The sequence below is a fragment of the Thalassophryne amazonica genome, chromosome 15 (assembly GCF_902500255.1).
Source record: "Thalassophryne amazonica chromosome 15, fThaAma1.1, whole genome shotgun sequence".
NCBI lineage: Eukaryota > Metazoa > Chordata > Actinopteri > Batrachoidiformes > Batrachoididae > Thalassophryne > Thalassophryne amazonica.
Genome location: NC_047117.1, coordinates 47,560,785 through 47,580,652, shown reverse-complemented (window position 1 = coordinate 47,580,652; position 19,868 = coordinate 47,560,785). Strand labels below are relative to the sequence as shown.

The following is a 19,868-nucleotide window of genomic DNA, read 5'->3' as shown; positions in this document are numbered from 1 at the left end:
ATTTTTCTCCTGGCAGTGGAGTTGCATCAGGAAAGGCATCCGGTGTAAAAGATGTGCCAAATCAGCATGCATCTGCTGTGGCGACCCCGAGTGAAAAAGCCGAAGGGACTGACTTAAATGGCAGTGGAGCACAAAGCAAATATGATTAACATTGATTGTGTTGTGTCTGAGTGTGCATGTGCACACAAAATGACAACGTAGATGAAAAAGCAGCAGAGGAGCTGTTTGGCTCAGGGCCAATATGTGAAGGAATATAGATGACTGTGTCCTCTGGGACTGCTGCTAAACAGACAGACCCACACTCAGTGGACTGTGTGGATGACTGTTAACAACAAAACTGCTGAGGCCACACAACACATGCCAAAGTTCTCTCACACAAGTATCAGTTAATTTAGGTTGGTGTTCACTTCGTAAAAGACTCCTGTATAAGACAAGGAGCAGTGACCTTGTAGGCCATCAGATCTAGACTTTTGGAAATGAAGGTAACTGACAAACAAGCTCATTTTAAGCTGCATGTAACTTGAAACACAACTGCTCATTACTTCCATCATGCATGTGATGATCAGCTTACTCACTGCATGGCAGACATGTATATGGTACATTACAAAACATATTTTGATCAGTTTTCTTGGCATGAAGCTGCACTCTCTGGTGATGGTGGAAGAGAAGAGAACACTAGACAAACTGCTGGACAATATGGATGACGCCAGTCACCCTCTGCACACCGTCATCAGCAACCAGAGGAGCCTCTTCAGCCACAGACTGCTCCTTCCCAAGTGCAGGACCAACAGACTGAAAAACTCCTTTGTCCCTCAGGCCATCAAACTGTACAACTCCTCAATCAGGGGGAGGAGGAGTAACAGGAAGACAGAGGACGGGAATGAGAGGAACAGTAGTAGCCAGTAAACCACTATTGATCAGTATGTGTGGTATTTATACTCTGTATTTATATTTGCAAACTGTGTTTCTTTTTTACTTTTTGATACTCTGTGTGCTTCGTACTCTGTGTGCTGCAATACATTGCTGCTGGAACCTCAATTTCTCTGAGGGAGTCTTCCCAAGGGATCAATAAAGTTCTATCTAATCTAATCTTTTCAAATTGGGATTTTTCCAAGATGGTTGTGTTTACTGTTAAAACAATCACGTTCATTTATGTTGGACATTTATGCTCAATATGGACAGACCTAACGCCATTTTACACAGAAGAAGTAAACGTGAGAACACCTGCAGTTTTTAAGTGTTACCCCACTGCTGCAGTAATAATTATTATAAATATCCTCAGCAGCAACAGTGGTGCTTGCCCATATTATTATTGTAACTTTATACACAGAGTGCCTCCAAAATAAATTACAGTAATAGACAAAAGTGCAACTTCAGCCTTCTAGTTTCGGCAGGTTTCCATTCGGAGGACTGTCTTCAAACTGGCAGCATTATTAAATGATACGTTGTGGTCAATTCTGACAGGGATCAATGTAGACGAAATATTGTGATAATATTTTATCCATATCACCTAGACCTTGGGTGGTCTATCTATTCATTCAATGCATTTTACGGGGTACACACCCTAGCATTTGTAAAGCTTAACAGCAAAATACATTGCAATTCAAAGATGAATAAACACAGTTTGACTTAGATGAAATTCACTTTTTGTACAGTTTTATATTCCTCTTGATTGGTATCTGTTTTGAATGCCACAGACCGTTTCACGGTATCTCCATTTTGGATTTGGTGCAGTGCATGCTGGGATTGCATGGGGACATCCTGCAAATGACAAACGAGTACGATGATTAGATTTAGCAGGGTTTTATCAATTAATTACCCGATCACACCCGAAAATAACAACTTCTACTCTACTTTCTAATAGGCGGACCATGCGGGATGTCCCCATGCAATCCCAGCGTGCACTGCGCCAAATCAAAAATGGAGGTATCCGTGAAACGGTCTATCTAACTTTGTTAATGAGAAAGATATTTGTAATTTTATGTGCAGAGTTTTCTATAAAATGACGGCATGACTAAAAGTGAGTGGGAACCATCAGAATGACTTATTCAATCTGTAACTGCAAGTCTTAAGTGACTATTAAACTGCTTATTCCTTCTGACACAAATGTAGTTTGATTATTAAATGAATTTCTTTCATTTGTAATGTTTCCAATAAATTTCCACAGAGTTATTGCTCACACTGACGATCACTGATGCTTTTGGTTCCCTTCACATTTTCTTGTCTTTAGTAACGGGGGCTCATGCTCCCTTGCTTTCTCTAGTGATAAGCAATACATGTGACCACCCACTTCACAAAAATGAGGGTTCTCAATCCTGCACTACCAACCAGTTCACAGTGTCCAGGGGAGCAATCAACGGTTTCTCTTCTTTTGTCCAGGTGCACTGTAAAATTACACAGCAGAGTAAATATGTCCCTTTTTAAGTTATTGTTTCAACATGGCGGTGCACCCTGTGTAGACATGAAGGCCTCATTCTAAGCTCATATCATCAACACACATCGATTTGTTGGTGCAACTAAGTACACACGAAGGAACAGATGGTTCCGAATCCTATATTCCATTTCTGCTCATAAACGCCTCCAAATCTTACATTTTGGATTTTTAAAGAATGCATTCACTGCTGTTTATGTTTGTTTCGGTGCGTCGTACCACTGAGACCCAGTTGCCTCCTCTCCACGTTCTTGCGGTACTCCTCCAGGTCCTTCTCTGTCTGCTCACTAAAGGGGTTGGGAGGCAGGGGAGCCATCTGCTCCTCCTCCGTGGGCACGTATGGCTGTGGAGGAGGAACGGAGAGGGGTGAGCACGGGAGCGCACACAGACACAGACAGATCACAGCTAGTGTGTGAACAATCAGTCACCAGAGCATAACAATGAGTGCTCATAAAACAATTTAAGAAACACGTCAACCACATCACACAGAACACATCTCATTATCCAGTCTGTAGCCCTGTCTCTTTCTCTCTCTCTCACACACACACACACACACACACACACACACACACACACACACACACACACACACACACACACACACACACACACACACACACACACACACACACACACACACACACTCAGGAGGATTGTGTCTTTAAATATGTAATGAAGACTAACATGCTCCATCACAACTAAACACTTCACACATGGCAAAAGAAAGAAGAAGAAAAAGAGCTAAACTTTGCATTAAACAGACAAAACCATGCATGATGCATCACATCAAATCAACAGTTAAACATGTGCAGTGCTTCATGTTTTCAATGGCTATAGATGCCTCAAAACAGCAGTGCACGCACACTCATAAAACTTTGGTGAATATTTACCAGAACTTTGATCTGCACCAGATCCTTAAAGACAAGAAACCAACCAGAAAAACATCAGCATTAAAAACATCTAAAACAGATGTTTTATTTCTGCGCTTTTTGCTTATTTAACGTACTGAGGGCTAAGTGCAGCAGATAACAGAATATTTACACAGGAATCCTTCAAATGGTGATGCAAGCACCAAATTTGGCACAAATACTCCTTATGCCGCATTCACGCCGGGCGCAACGAGATGCCACAAATTTGTGTCTGTCGCCACGTGCAGGTGTGTCGATCTGCTTTCGCTGGGAAAATTCGCCCCAGTGCGTCATCAAATAGGAGGAGCTTCCATTCCGCTCGCCGGCTCCGGTTGTCAGTCAAGTTAACATGATGGACCTTGATCACATGGAGCGAGTTGCTGTACTCTTAATTGTTGTGGAAAGCTGACAAACGTCGCCAGCGGCGCCGTCCCTGGGTTCACAACATACTCATGAGACGTTCCCAATTCGGGGAGTATCATTATTTGCTGCAGGAGCTGCGTCTGGATGACGGCTGCTTTCAGCGGTCCTTCCGCCTCTGCAGTACCCAGTTTGAGGACCTCCTGTCCCGTTCACACGCGCACATGTAAACAATTTAAAAAAAACCTGTCAGCTGCTGCTGCGGGGCTGCTGCTCGCTCTCCCCCAAAAAACTGTCATAATTGTGAAATAAAGGACAAAAGGGACATAAGTCCTGCTCACAGGCTGGCTACCAGAGACAGGACATGTTCACATCCAACTTAATCAAACTCCAGACATCTCCACGTCACTACATATCCAGTCCCTGATTGGTCATCGCAGCGCGACAAGATGAAAAAGTTCAGATTTTTCGACTTGGGGAGGAGGGCAACGCGACGTGACGCAACACGATATTGCGCCACAAACGTGCCAATCGCTCGAAATTGCTTCACTCGTGTCGCATCATTCGTATCCATCGTGTCGCGTTGTATGGCTTGGCACCACAATGCCTCCTTCCATAGCGATTACATGGCAACCTGTCACGTTGCTGTTGCTCACGTTGCGCCCGCTGTGAACACGGCTTTAGACATTACTGAGTGTCCACTTGAATTTTTAATAGGCGGTCAGGTAAGAGTTAATTGAAGAATTACACAGCGGTCAAAATTTAAAAATGCTCCAATCATATTGAAAGGTATTCCATATTATTTGTCTGATCATAAAGATTTCAAAAATGTATAATTTGGAATATCTATGACTGAATTCTATAGAGATATGGGGTAAAAAAAAAAGGCAACAATTGTAAGGGTCAATTTCAGTTTGTGCGGGGGTCAAAAGTTAAAGTTGCTCCAATTTTGGTAAAAAGTGGTGAAAATTATTGGTTGAGCAAATAGCATTAATAAATGGAATAGGTTTGACTGTGTTGAGTACTTGATTTGCAAAGTAAAAGTTAAACAATGTACTCCATTGGAGTATATGACATGTGACATATGTTACCCTGTAACATGATAACTAAGCATGACATGATGCAAACTATCTATATTATAATAGCCAAGTGGCCTCTATGTGTGTGTGTGTGTGTGTGTGTGTGTGCACGTGTGTATCACTTAAATCGTGCAAAAAACGGGGAGAGCTGACATTTGCTGTTTGGTATGCTTAGGTATTTTTGGTCAAGGATGAACGCTGTGAAAACGGAAAGTTGATAGGACAAATATTTTTGGAGAAATTAGCAATTTTAGCTAACCAATAAACAATGGATGTTGTTCTGCAATACACCATGGGAGTTCAGAGTTTAGGGCTTCATGTTAATTTAACAGTGTTGTTAATGTCATTGATATGTTGTGATTTTGTAGTTTGTAGGTTTACTCAATTTAGTCAAGTTAAGTTGCCGTTACCCTGAGTGAGTTCAGTCTCATGCTGACACCAGGAGTGAAATGTATATTGTGATTTGTGGTAAAGACAAACATCTGTGTGTGCATGCAACTTTGATCAGGGACTAACAGAGCACAGCTGACATTTGCTGTTCAGAATACTTATGCATTTTGGTCCAAGGATGAATCGCGCCAAAACGGAGTGTTGATAGCACAAATAGTTTATGAGAAGAATCATAGCTAACATTGCTAATTACATTTTAGACTCACATGCCTTTTCAGCAGGGGGCCCTAAATCATCTTTATATTTAAAGTGTGAGTGTAAGTGCATATAATTGTAAATATGTTAAAAATACATTAGATGACACAAGAAAGTGAAAACACTTATTTCCATTGTGGTCCATTTAAAAATCAGATGACAAAACAGAAATAATAATAAAATAAAAATGAAAATAATGATAACGATAATAATAAAAGTTTGTATATGATAACAAGAACCTAAACAATTTATAAATACATTAAGACAGTAAATTAACTTTAAAACGTACATAATTAACAGGAAATAATAGGGTTGAGTTCATTTTCTAAAAACTATTAAGGTCTAAGATTCTAAAAACATTCTGGATTCACACGCCATCCCAACTCGTTGCCCATGGATCCCCACGGGTAACACAGTTACCTTATAAAACCCTATTAACTCAACCAATAACTTGCATTAAATGTTTGTCCAAATTACAGCAACTTTTACTTTTGACCCCTGTACAAGCTGAAATTGATCTTTATCACCATTCTTGCTGTTTTCACCCCATAACTCCATAACATTCAGTCACAGATAGTCCAAATTATACCTTTTATCAATATGATTGGAGCATCCTAATTTTGACCCTTGTTTAATTTTTCAAATGACACCTACCTGGCCGCCTATTGTAAATTCAAGTGGGCACCCTGCCTTTCCAAAAGAGTAATGTCTATGGTGTATTTGTGCCAAATTTGTTGCTTGCATCACCATTTGAAAGATTTTTCCAGTTATCTGCTGCACTAGCTTCTTTTGGATTTGCTGTAAGGCATTTGCTTCCACCTAGTGGTTAAATGGTGTCACTGGACTGTGTCAGTGAACGACGTTAGTGATTAAAATGAAGTTATGTTTATATTAAATCAATGATGGGACAGATAGTCATCTGCACCATTTATGATTTGAGATCAAGTAAGCTGATTTGAGGCTTGAAACAACTTGTTTTAAATTTCTCTGACATATGTCACAGAGGCCCATATCTGGACTTCTGCATTTACTGAGACGTGTCCACTGCACTGATCCATGTAGCACTCCTGCACAGTGTGGAAGAGCAAGTGGAGATACTGTGTCTCGTAAAGGGGTGGGGCCAGCACAAGCTACGCAACAGGCACAGAATCATTTAGTTTCTACCAAGCCCTGAAAATGTTATTTTTAAAAGAATCAGCATCTCAGTAAATGAAGTTATATAACTTCATTTGCAGTGGTGCTTCAAAGTTTGAGAATCTTTGAGTTTTACATGTCTGAATTCTGTAATGACTTAAAAAACACAATTCAGGCTTGTTTATATTAATTCCTGCAACTTAAAATAATAAAAATATTTAAAAATATGTTAATATATGGGCATTCTCAGGAAATTATTTATTTATTTTTATTTTTAAGTGACTGAGACCTGAGTGGAATGGTGGAGTAGTGGTTGGTACTGTTGCCTCACAGCAAGAAGGTCCTTGGATCACTGTGTGGAGTTTGCATGTTCTCCCCGTGTTCACTTCGTTTCCTCTGGGTGCTCCTGTTTTCTCCCACTTCCAAAGACATGCAGGTTAGTTGAACTGGTAACTTTAAACTGACCGTGATTGTCTGTGTATACATGGCCTTGTGACAGACTTGCATCCTGTCCAGGGTGAAACCTGCCTCACGCTCTGTGGCTGCTTGCAAAGGCTCCAACCCCCATGTGATCTTTATATGGAGTAAGCAGGTATAGAAGATGAATGAATACAAGACTGAGATCTGTTTCTCACCTGTCGTGGTTCATCAACAGGAATGCCTGCAAGATGCTGTGAGCGCGGCCCAGATGACATCACATCATGACGGTTCTGATCTCTGATCTGAAAAAGAAAAGAATGTTGTTGTGAGGACCCAGAAACAATTTGACGATGACTTCAAATGATAACGTATTTAAAGAGGGAATCCTGGCACTTTCCAGCCTCTGCTCTGTTTTTAGATATTTTGAGGATCATCTTTTCACTTGGGACAAAAACAAAATTGAATCGTAATGTAAACAGTACTGTGGGAAAACTGGGTTATATAATGTATTGGCAGGGAGCAAGCAAAAAAAAAAAAAAAAAAAACACTCAGAAAACTGCCTGTTGTCACCACTGAACAAGAGAAAATGCCAGGAGTGACTGGTAGCATGGGGAGGGTCCCTGTGGAGGTAAACATGAACGTTTACACTTTTTTAAAATTACCAATAATGCAGTTAGCTGCTTACCTTAGCCTAGCTATCCTCCTGGAGCTGCTCTCCACTGACGCAATCCGAGTCAACGGAGCGCAACGTTATTCCAGCCGGACCTCGCAGCCGCGATGCGGAAGTCGACTGCATATTCGGCTGAGCTCCGCGCCGCCTTCATAAACGGACTATCGTCGGTCCTGAAGGAGCACCTGGTGGCTAAGGAAGAACCGCGGGATTTAGATGGGCTTATCGATCTCGCACACGCCGTCCCCTCTCCCTTCCGGGTTCGAAAAGGTTCCGCCCTCCCCACGCTCCACAGCCGCAGCGCTCCGTGGGGCAACAGCTCCCCCTGCTGACGTTGCTAGGGAAACGCACAGGGCCAAAATGAGAACAGATGACAGAATGAGGAGGCTGGTCCGCGGGGAGTGTTTTCTCTGCAGCTCAAAAGAGCACATACAGAAAAACTGCCCCAAACGGTCAAAACGACAACACCCGCCCTTAGAGACTGGGCTAAGGGGGGGTCATAACATTCACGTGGGACACACATATTGCCACACGACTCCCAGTTACAATCCTGAGTGGGGATTTAACCCTTCAAGCCCCAGCACTGGTGGACACGGGGTCAAAAGGGAATCTGCTAGACAGCAGATGGGCAAGGGAGGTAGGGCTCCCTCTGGTGGCGCTTCCTTCGCCATTGCAGGTGCGGGCACTAGATGGCACCCTTCTCCCTTTAATCACGCACAAGACACAACCTGTAACTCTGGTGGTGTCTGGAAATCATCGGGAGGAGATCGAGGTTTTTGTGACTCCTTCTACCTCCCGCGTGATTTTGGGTTTCCCGTGGATGTTGAAACACAATCCCCGGATTGATTGGCCGTCTGGGGTAGTGGTTCAGTGGAGCGAAACCTGCCATTGGGTGTGTTTAGGATCCTCGGTTCCTCCCGGTTTACATGCTAAGGAGGAGGCCAAAGTCCCTCCCAATCTGACGGCGGTCCCGGTTGAGTACCACAATCTTGCTGACGTCTTCAGCAAGGATGTGGCACTCACCCTTCCCCCGCACCGTCCGTACGATTGTGCCATTGATTTGGTTCCAGGCGTTGAGTTCCCATCCAGCAGGCTGTACAACCTCTCACGACCTGAGCGCGAATGGAGACCTATATCCGGGACTCATTAGCTGCCGGGCTGATCTGGAACTCCACCTCCCCGATGGGTGCAGGTTTCTTTTTTGTGGGCAAGAAAGATGTCAGACTCCGTCCATGCATTGATTACAGGGGGCTGAACGAGATTACGGTTCGCAACCGATACCCGTTGCCGTTGTTAGATTCCGTGTTCACCCCCCTGCATGGAGCCAATATCTTTACTAAGCTGGATCTTAGGAATGCGTATCACCTGGTTCGGATCCGGAAGGGAGACAAGTGGAAGACGGCATTTAACACCCCGTTAGGTCACTTTGAGTACCTGGTCATGCCGTTTGGCCTCACTAACGCCCCCGCGACGTTCCAAGCTTTGGTTAATGACGTCTTGCGGGACTTCCTGCACCGATTCGTCTTCGTATACCTGGACGATAAACTCATCTTTTCTCCGGATCCTGAGACTCATGTCCAGCATGTACGTCAGGTCCTGCAGCGGTTGTTGGAGAACCGGTTGTTTGTGAAGGGCGAGAAGTGCGAGTTTCACCGCACTACTTTGTCCTTCCTGCGGTTTATCATCTCCTCTAACTCCGTCGCCCTTGATCCGGCCAAGGTTGCGGCGGTGAGAGATTGGCCCCAACCAACAAGCCGTAGGAAGCTGCAACAGTTCCTCGGCTTCGCTAATTTCTATAGGAGGTTCATTAAGGGCTACAGTCAGGTAGTTAGCCCCCCTGACAGCCCTGACCTCTTCAAAAGTCCCCTTCACCTGGTCGGATCGGTGCGAAGCCGCATTCAAGGAGTTGAAACGTCGGTTCTCTACTGCGCCAGTTTTGGTGCAGCCCGACCCTAGCCGCCAGTTTGTGGTTGAAGTGGACGCCTCTGACTCAGGGATAGGAGCCGTGCTATCCCAGAGCGGAGAGACCGATAAGGTTCTTCACCCGTGTGCCTACTTTTCTCGCAGGTTGACCCCAGCCGAACGGAACTATGACGTCGGCAACCGAGAACGCCTTGCGGTGAAAGAGGCTCTTGAGGAGTGGAGACACCTGTTGGAGGGAGCGTCTGTGCCGTTCACGGTTTTCATTGACCATCGGAACCTGGAGTATATCAGGACCGCCAAGCGGCTGAACCCCAGGCAAGCCCGCTGGTCACTGTTCTTTGGGCGTTTTGACTTCCGGATCACCTATCGCCCCAGGACCAAGAACCAGAGATCGGATGCCTTGTCCCGGGTACACGAAGAGGAGGTCAAAACTGCGCTGTCGGATCCACCGGAGCCCATCCTTCCTGAGTCCACTATCGTGGCCACCCTCACCTGGGACGTGGAGAAGACCATCCGGGAGGCCCTGGCACGAAGCCCGGACCCGGGAACCGGACCAAAGGACAGACTATACGTCCCACCAGAGGCCAGGGCTGCGGTCCTAGACTTCTGTCACGGTTCCAAGCTCTCCTGTCATCCGGGGGTGCGAAGGACCGTGGCAGTTGTCCGGCAGCACTTCTGGTGGGCGTCTATGGAGGCCGACGTCCGGGAGTACATCCAGGCCTGCACCACCTGTGCCAGGGGCAAGGCTGACCACAGGAAGTCCCAAGGACTGCTCCAACCGCTTCCTGTGCCTCATCGCCCCTGGTCCCACATCGGCCTGGATTTTGTCACGGGCCTCCCACCGTCCCAGGGCAACACCACCATCCTCACGATAGTGGACCGATTCTCCAAGGCGGCCCACTTCATGGCCCTCCCGAAGCTCCCTACGGCCCAGGAGACAGCGGACTTCCTGGTCCACCACGTCGTCCGTCTGCATGGGATACCTACTGACGTTGTCTCGGATCGTGGTCCCCAGTTTTCCTCTCAAGTCTGGAGGAGTTTCTGCAGGGAACTGGGGGCCACCGTGTGCCTCTCGTCCGGGTACCACCCACAGACGAACAGACAGGCAGAACGGGCCAACCAGGAGTTGGAACAGACCCTCCGCTGTGTGACATCCGCGCACCCGACTACCTGGAGCAACCACCTGGCCTGGATCGAGTATGCACACAACAGCCAGGTGTCTTCTGCCACCGGCCTCTCCCCGTTTGAGGTGTGTTTGGGGTACCAGCCCCCGTTATTTCCCGTGGTTGAGGGAGGAGGTCGGTGTGCCCTCGGTCCGAGCCACCTTCGGAGGTGCCGTCGGGTGTGGCGCACCGCCCGTTCTGCCTTGTTGAAGGCCCGGACGAGGGCCAAGACCCATGCAGACCGCCGACGGTCCCCGGCCCCTGCATACCAGCCCGGGCAGGAGGTGTGGCTATCGACAAAGGACATCCCGCTTCAGGTGGAATCACCGAAACTGATGGACAGGTTCATCGGACCCTTCAGAATCCTCAAGGTCCTCAGCCCTGCCGCAGTGAAGCTGGGAGTTGGAGCTCCAGGATCAAACCACACCACACCTCACCCCTCTGTGCTCCCAGTCCGGCGCCGCCTCCTGCCCGGATCATTGACGGGGAGCCGGCCTGGACATGCGCCGGCTCCTGGACGTCCGTCGAATGGGCCGGGGGGTTCCAATATCTGGTGGACTGGGAGGGGTATGGACCCGAAGACACGCTCCTGGGTGAGAGGAGCTTCATCCTGGATCCGGCCCTCCTGGCCGATTTCTACCGTCGTCACCCCGATACACCTAGTCGGGCGCCAGGAGGCGCCCGTTGAGGGGGGGTCCTGTTGTGTGGCCGCCAGAAGAGGAGGTACTGCTGCCCACCACCAGAGGGCGTCCTGCCTGAAGTGCGGGCTTCAGGCACGAGAGGGCGCTGCCGCCACAGACACAGCCGGGGGGTGACAGCTGTCACTCATTATCTCTTGACAGCTGTCACCCATCCATGTTTCATCATCTCACTCCATAAACCCGGACGTCATCTCCACCTCATTGCCGAGATATCGTCGAACCGTTCAGGTACTATTCTCAGCCTTAAAGTAAATTGTGTGTCAGTCTGTAACTCTTTTTTTGCAGCCGCTTACCTGTGGTGATCCTTATCTGAGAGACCGGCGTTTGGTGTGAACAGCGACAGCTTCGCTTCACACCACTACCAGATAAGTGGTAGACAGGAGCTGCACGAGTGTGTGTTAGAGGTGGAGGTGGAATTCCCACCGTTGTTGTTACTAGGGTGTGCACACACCCATATCTTATTGTCTCTGCTCCCTGCCAGCAGTACCAGATCCGACCTTCGAAGGCGGTGGCCACCTGGGGACTCGGGACTTGGCGGCTCCAGTATTCTCCGGGTTCGGTGGCGGAGGAAATCGTGTGGTTCCAGTCATCTCAGGACAGACGTCCTTCTATCTCGAGCCTGCCCACATGTCACCCTTGTGATTGACTGTCTGCAAAATTTCACATTCCTCTGTGTTGTGCTCATTCACAACAGTAAAGTGTTTATATTCAACTCTTTCATTGTCCGTTCATTTACGCCCCCTGTTGTGGGTCCGTGTCACTACACTTTCACAACATCAACTGCATTTGAGCAGCTGTGTTTTACAGAATTACATTTTTGCCTGTTCATTAGCGACAAGCAGCAGTTTACCAAAAGCGTTATTATCTTGCCCTGTGCCATTACATGAATTAGCCAGTTAGCCTGTGACAGTGTTTGCATGCTAAATCAACAATGCACCCTAATTATTGAAATTCTTGTTCTAGGTGAAAAGATGACTCCCAACAGGTCTACAAATGTAGCTCAGCTTGAAAAGGTTGAAACTCACCCCTTAGAGGACATTTATAGCTATTGCTAAAACAGAAGCAAGAACAGTGTGTTAACTGATAAAGTGAAAGCGTTTAAACCCTCATACTGAAACAGTCCTCTCCTCGTAGTCTCAAATTTTGAAATAAACCAGAATAAACACAAACACACAAGATGCCGCTCCATTTAAAGAAGAATAAATGGAGGAAACATGATCCAATTATATGCAGTTCTACTTAAATATTCTTATGGTTGAGGCTTAGACAGGAAAACATGTAATTTTCCATGTGAAGCTTCCGTAGCACATCAGTGTAAACGTCTGCAGACTGACAGTCACTGGGAATATGAAGAATTAACTAACTCACTTTGTTCCTTTTCTCCAGCACCTCACTGGGGTCTGTGTTGAGAGGAACAAACTGATTTGGATCCTCAATACGGATCGGCGTTCCTGGCTCCTCCCCCTTCATCCACTGTAAAATGGTAGAATACAAACATTGAAACAATAGCTGCGGCTGAGCTTTTCTAAAAACTCTCTGCCACTTGTTCTACGAGTATATTTGTTCACCGAAAACTGTTTACAACTGGCTATTGTTTAGAACTTGTATAACATACGACCTAGTGACGGTCCGCCAAATTTGGCAATCAGACCCGTAGTTTTGGTCACAGTTGACCCTCTGCGGACTGACAACTGTGTGAAATTACAGATGACTGTAGAAGGAGCATTGCTCCATTGAGCAGAGTGAATAACTTAAGTTAGAGGCATGTTACAGCATTCACACCCACAAATCAAAAGCAAAACATTCATCACTTTGAGGTCATTATTACCTTTTCAATTCTTATTTACTGGAGAAGACAGTTTAAAGACACCATTTGACAGTGTCTAAATTTTTGTCGACCTGAGAAAAAAAAAAATGAGGTGGGCTTCATAGATAATTGGCAAAGCTTCTGGGGAAAACCTGGTCTTGTTAGGAGAGACGGCATCCATCCCACTTTGGAAGGAGCAGCTCTCATTTCTAGAAATCTGGCCAATTTTCTTAAATCCTCCAAACTGTGACTATCCAGGGTTGGGACCAGGAAGCAGAGTTGTAGTCTTACACACCTCTCTGCAGCTTCTCTCCCCCTGCCATCCCCTCATTACCCCATCCCCGTAGAGACGGTGCCTGCTCCCAGACCACCAATAACCAGCAAAAATCTATTAAGCATAAAATTCAAAAGAAAAAATAATATAGCACCTTCAACTGCACCACAGACTAAAACAGTTAAATGTGGTCTATTAAACATTAGGTCTCTCTCTTCTAAGTCCCTGTTAGTAAATGATATAATAATTGATCAACATATTGATTTATTCTGCCTTACAGAAACCTGGTTACAGCAGGATGAATATGTTAGTTTAAATGAGTCAACACCCCCGAGTCACACTAACTGCCAGAATGCTCGTAGCACGGGCTGAAGGGGAGGATTAGCAGCAATCTTCCATTCCAGCTTGTTAATTAATCAAAAACCCAGACAGAGCTTTAATTCATTTGAAAGCTTGACTCTTAGTCTTGTCCATCCAAATTGGAAGTCCCAAAAACCAGTTTTATTTGTTATTATATATCGTCCACCTGGTCATTACTGTGAGTTTCTCTGTGAATTTTCAGACCTTCATATCTTAGATCTTGTTCTGACTTATGGTATGGAAATTGAAGACTTAACAGTATTCCCTGAAAACTCCCTTCTGTCTGATCATTTCTTAATAACATTTACATTTACTCTGATGGACTACCCAGCAGTGGGGAATAAGTTTCATTACACTAGAAGTCTTTCAGAAAGCGCTGTAACTAGGTTTAAGGATATGATTCCTTCTTTATGTTCTCTAATGCCATATACCAACACAGTGCAGAGTAGCTACCTAAACTCTGTAAGTGAGATAGAGTATCTCGTCAATAGTTTTACATCCTCATTGAAGACAACTTTGGATGCTGTAGCTCCTCTGAAAAAGAGAGCTTTAAATCAGAAGTGCCTGACTCCGTGGTATAACTCACAAACTCGCAGCTTAAAGCAGATAACCCGTAAGTTGGAGAGGAAATGGCGTCTCACTAATTTAGAAGATCTTCACTTAGCCTGGAAAAAGAGTCTGTTGCTCTATAAAAAGCCCTCCGTAAAGCTAGGACATCTTACTACTCATCACTAATTGAAGAAAATAAGAACAACCCCAGGTTTCTTTTCAGCACTGTAGCCAGGCTGACAAAGAGTCAGAGCTCTATTGAGCCGAGTATTCCTTTAACTTTAACTAGTAATGACTTCATGACTGTCTTTGCTAATAAAATTTTAACTATTAAGAAAAATTACTCATAACCATCCCAAAGACGTATCGTTATCTTTGGCTGCTTCAGTGATTCCGGTATTTGGTTAGACTCTTTTCTCTCAGATTGTTCTGATCTGAGTTATTTCATTAGGTTACTTCATCCAAAACCATCAACATGTCTATTAGACCCCATTCCTACCAGCCTGCTCAAGGAAGCCCTACCATTATTTAATGCTTCGATCTTAAATATGATCAATCTATCTTTTATTAGTTGCTATGTACCACAGCTTTAAGTGGCAGTAATTAAACCATTACTTAAAAAGCCATCACTTGACCAGCTATCTTAGCTAATTATAGGCCAATCTCCACCTTCCTTTTTCTCTCAAAAATTATTGAAAGGGTAGTTGTAAACCAGCCACTGATCATCTCAGAGGAATGTCTATTGGAAGAGTTTCAGTCAGGTTTTAGAATTCATCATAGTACAGAAACAGCATTAGTGAAGGTTACAAATGATCTTCTTATGGCCTCAGACAGTGGACTCATCTCTGTGCTTGTTCTGTTAGACCTCAGTGCTGCTTTTGATACTGTTGACCATAAAATTTTATTACAGAGATTAGAGCATGCCATAGGTATTAAAGGCACTGCGCTGTGGTGGTTTGAATCATATTTATCTAATAGATTACAATTTGTTCATGTAAATGGGGAATCTTCTTCACAGACCAAGGTTAATTATGGAGTTCCACAAGGTTCTGTGCTAGGACCAATTTTATTCACTTTATACATGCTTCCCTTAAGCAGTATTATTAGACGGCATTGCTTAAATTTTCATTGTTATGCAGATGATACCCAGCTTTATCTATCCATGAAGCCAGAGGACACACACCAATTAGCTAAACTGCAGGATTGTCTTACAGACATAAAGACATGGATGACCTCTAATTTCCTGCTTTTAAACTCAGATAAAACTGAAGTTATTGTACTTGGCCCCACAAATCTTAGAAACATGGTGTCTAACCAGATCCTTACTCTGGATGGCATTACCCTGACCTCTAGTAATACTGTGAGAAATCTTGGAGTCATTTTTGATCAGGATATGTCATTCAAAGTGCATATTAAACAAATATGTAGGACTGCTTTTTTGCATTTACACAATATCTCTAAATTAGAAAGGTCTTGTCTCAGAGTGATGCTGAAAACTAATTCATGCATTTATTTCCTCTAGGCTGGACTATTGTAATTCATTATTATCAGGTTGTCCTAAAAGTTCCCTGAAAAGCCTTCAGTTAATTCAAAATGCTGCAGCTAGAGTACTAACGGGGACTAGAAGGAGAGAGCATATCTCACCCATATTGGCCTCTCTTCATTGGCTTCCTGTGAATTCTAGAATAGAATTTAAAATTCTTCTTCTTACTTATAAGGTTTTGAATAATCAGGTCCCATCTTATCTTAGGGACCTCATAGTACCATATCACCCCAATAGAGCGCTTCGCTCTCAGACTGTAGGCTTACTTGCAGTTCCTAGGGTATGTAAGAGTAGAATGGGAGGCAGAGCCTTCAGCTTTCAGGCTCCTCTCCTGGGGAACCAGCTCCCAATTCAGATCAGGGAGACAGACACCCTCTCTACTTTTAAGATTAGGCTTAAAACTTTCCTTTTTGCTAAAGCTTATAGTTAGGGCTGGATAGGTGACCCTGAACCATCCCTTAGTTATGCTGCTTAGACTTAGACTGCTGGGGGGTTCCCATGATGCACTGAGTGTTTCTTTCTCTTTTTGCTCTGTATGCACCACTCTGCATTTAATCATTAGTGATTGATCTCTGCTCCCCTCCACAGCATGTCTTTTTCCTGGTTCTCTCCCTCAGCCCCAACCAGTCCCAGCAGAAGACTGCCCCTCCCTGAGCCTGGTTCTGCTGGAGGTTTCTCCTGTTAAAAGGGAGTTTTTCCTTCCCACTGTCGCCAAGTGCTTGCTCACAGGGGGTCGTTTTGACCGTTGGGGTTTTTATGTAATTATTGTATGGCCTTGCCTTACAATATAAAGCACAATGGGGCAACTGTTTGTTATGATTTGGCGCTATATAAATAAAATTGATTGATTGATTGACTGAGTGTTTATGAATCTTGTTGGATTCAAACGGACGTCCTCTTAAATCGACTCAATTCAACTGAAGGCCACAAATAACCCAAATCAATGTAGTCCTCCATTCAGCCAACAGATGGCGATACAATATTAAACAATTCCTGTATAAACTGTAGAAAAACAATGCACACCAAGCTTTTTTTTTTAAGGAGGAACTCTTGTTTTTGCCTTGTGAGTATCAGCTCAGTCACTCTGTATATAACATGTTTTTCCCCACCAAATGCATATCTGAAGCGGTGTGTTTCTGGGTTATCCTTGACTTTTATACAAGGACACAAGTTGAACAAATGAATAATATGCGTATATAGATTGCAATTTGATTCCGGATGTATTTCAGGCCACCAGGGGGAAGTAACCTGAGATGGACTGGTGTTCAGGGGGACCCACAGAATCTGATCCACTTCACGCTACAGTATCCAAGTATAAGCAACAGGGATGGCTATTAGTGTAGTGTTTTGAACTTCTACCACAGGTACAAACTCCATGCATTAAAAATGCTTTTCTTTTATATGCTGTAGAGCAGGTAGCTTGTTGGATAAGCAGCTGACCTGTCAGTATGTAGCCCTGGGTTTGAATCCCACTCATGCTGCTTGTCTGTGCCCTTGAACAAGACACTTAATCTGGATTGTCTCAGTCCACCCAGCTGGGTACCTGGGCTGTGGAATTAACCTGTGTCGGACTGGAATCCTGTCCAGGAAGAGTCACAGACTCTTATCCGCTTGATGCTACGGAATCCGGAGATAAACATAGGTGCCACAGAGCCTATACAGGACTTCTTTTTTCATCTGTTTTAATTTTATTTGTTGATGTTATTTACTACTTAGTGCTGTAGCTAAACAAAGCCAAGAGTTATGTACCATTGAAGGACATGGATCCAATTCTAGTGCTCTTTTACAACCCCAACTCCAAGAAGTTGGGACGTTTGGTAAAATGTAAATAAAAACAGAATACAATGATTTGCAAATCATTCGTCAACCTATATTCAGTTGATTACACCACAAAGACAAAATATTTAATGTTCAAACTGATAAACTTTATTGTTTTGGTGCAAATATTGCTCATTTGAAATGGATGCCTACAACACATTTCAAAAAAGTTGGGAGAGTGATATGTTCACCACTGTGTTACATCACCTTTCCATCTAACAACACTCAATAAGCGTTTGGGAACTGAGGACACTAATTGTGAGTGTCATGATTGGGTATAAAAGGAGCATACCCAAAAGGCTCAGCCATTCACAAGCAAAGATGGGGCAAGGATCACCACTTGGTGAACAACTGAGTGAAAAAAATAGTCCAAACTTTAAGAACAATGTTTCTCAACGTTCAATACAAGGAATTTAGGGATTCCATCATCTACAGTCCACAATATAATCAGAAGATTCAAGGAATCTGGAGAACTTTCTACATGTAAGTGGCAAGGCTGAAAACCAACACTGAATGCCCGTGACCTTTGATCCCTCAGCCGGCACTGCATTAAAATCCGACATCATTGTGTAAATGATCTTGCCGCGTGGGCTCAGGAACACTTCGGAAAACCATTGTCAGTTAACACAGTTCGTCGCTACATCTACAAGTGCAAGTTAAAACTCTACCATACAAAGTGAAAGCCGTACATCAACAACATCCAGAAACGCTGCCGACTACTCTGGGCCCGAGCTCATTTGAAATGGACAGACACAAAGTGGAAAAGTGTGCTGTGGTCTGATGAGTCCACATTTCAAATTGTTTTTGAAAATCATGGATGTCGTGTCCTCTGGATAAAAGAGGAAAAAGACCATCCAGATTGTTACCAGTGCAAAGTTCAAAAGCAAGCATCTGTGATGGTATGGGGGTGTGTTAGTGCCCATGGCATGGGCAACTTACACATCTGTGATGGCACCATAAATGCTGAAAGGTACATCCAGGTTTTGGAGCAACACATGCTGCCATCCAAGCAACGTCTTTTCAGGGACATCCCTGCTTATTTCAGCAAGACAATGTCAAGCCACATTCTGCACGTGTTACAACAGTGTGGCTTTGCCGTAAAAGAGTGCGGGTGCTCGACTGGCCTGCCTGCAGTCCAGACCTGTTGCCCACTGAAAATGTGTGGTGCATTATGAAGCGAAAAATACAGTTGTACATCAAGCAAGAATGGGAAAGAATTCCACCTACAAAGCTTCAACAATTAGTGTACTCAGTTCCCAAATGCTTATTGAGTGTTGTTAGAAAGAAAGGTGATGTAACACAGTAGTAACTTTTTTGAACTTTTTTGAACTCCCAACTTTTTTTAAACGTGTTGCAGGCATCCATTTCAAAATGAGCAAATATCTGCACAAAAACAATAACATTTATCAGTTTGAACATTAAATATCTTGTCTTTGTGGTGTATTCAGTTGAATATAGGTTGAAGAGGATTTGCAAATCGTATTCTATTTTTATTTACATTTTACACAACGTCCCAATTTCATTGGAATGGGGTTGTAGTTCTCATTACTATTTTGTGTCTGTATTTAGAGATACAGGGTCTATTCGACTGTTTTACTTTCGGTTCCAACCGACATCCTGCGACCAATTTGTACTGAAGTTCTACCTGTTCATGAAAGATGTGTTTGTGCCTTCATAGATCTGTTGTCAGTAAAAGTGTCCAAAATCAACTCTCACACTGCAACTCCTGAAGCAAATCAAGGCTTCAAATGAGATCCATCCACTTGATCCTGTTAGGGTTTGGCTGTCTGAGAGTGGGGCTGCAAGCTCGGTGATGAGACAGGATGGTGGAAAAATTCATGAATCTTCAAGTGTGAAAGCTCTACCTGACTGAACGGTCACATGTGTATCAGATGCAGAATCTCTTAAAAGTAGGTATTTGAAGCGAAGCACAGCATTGATATACTTGTGCAATGTTCCGCTACACTACTGGTGAGCTAACAAGCGCTGACGAGAAGTGTCTATCAGCTCCACCACATCTTGCAGAAGCAATGGAATGCAAATGGAACACAGATGGATTTGTTGTGTTGAAGTGTTTAGCATC

At 44.3% G+C, this 19,868-nt stretch overlaps 1 protein-coding gene across 6 annotated transcripts in view; it reads right to left on the bottom strand.

Annotated features, from left to right (window-relative positions):
* add3a (adducin 3 (gamma) a) overlaps nt 1–19,868 on the bottom strand; it is a 259,484-nt gene that overhangs the window by 9,724 nt on the left and 229,892 nt on the right. For 4 of the 6 annotated variants that reach the window (XM_034189173.1, XM_034189174.1, XM_034189172.1 and 1 more), the window contains 4 exons: nt 12,803–12,907; nt 7,193–7,279; nt 3,322–3,345; nt 2,651–2,774 (listed from right to left, as the gene is read on the bottom strand). In XM_034189173.1, coding sequence (XP_034045064.1) covers nt 2,651–2,774; nt 3,322–3,345; nt 7,193–7,279; nt 12,803–12,907 — 340 coding nt within the window. The remainder of the gene's footprint in view (nt 1–2,650; nt 2,775–3,321; nt 3,346–7,192; nt 7,280–12,802; nt 12,908–19,868) is intronic. The other 2 variants (XM_034189175.1, XM_034189177.1) reach the window with 1 other exon arrangement.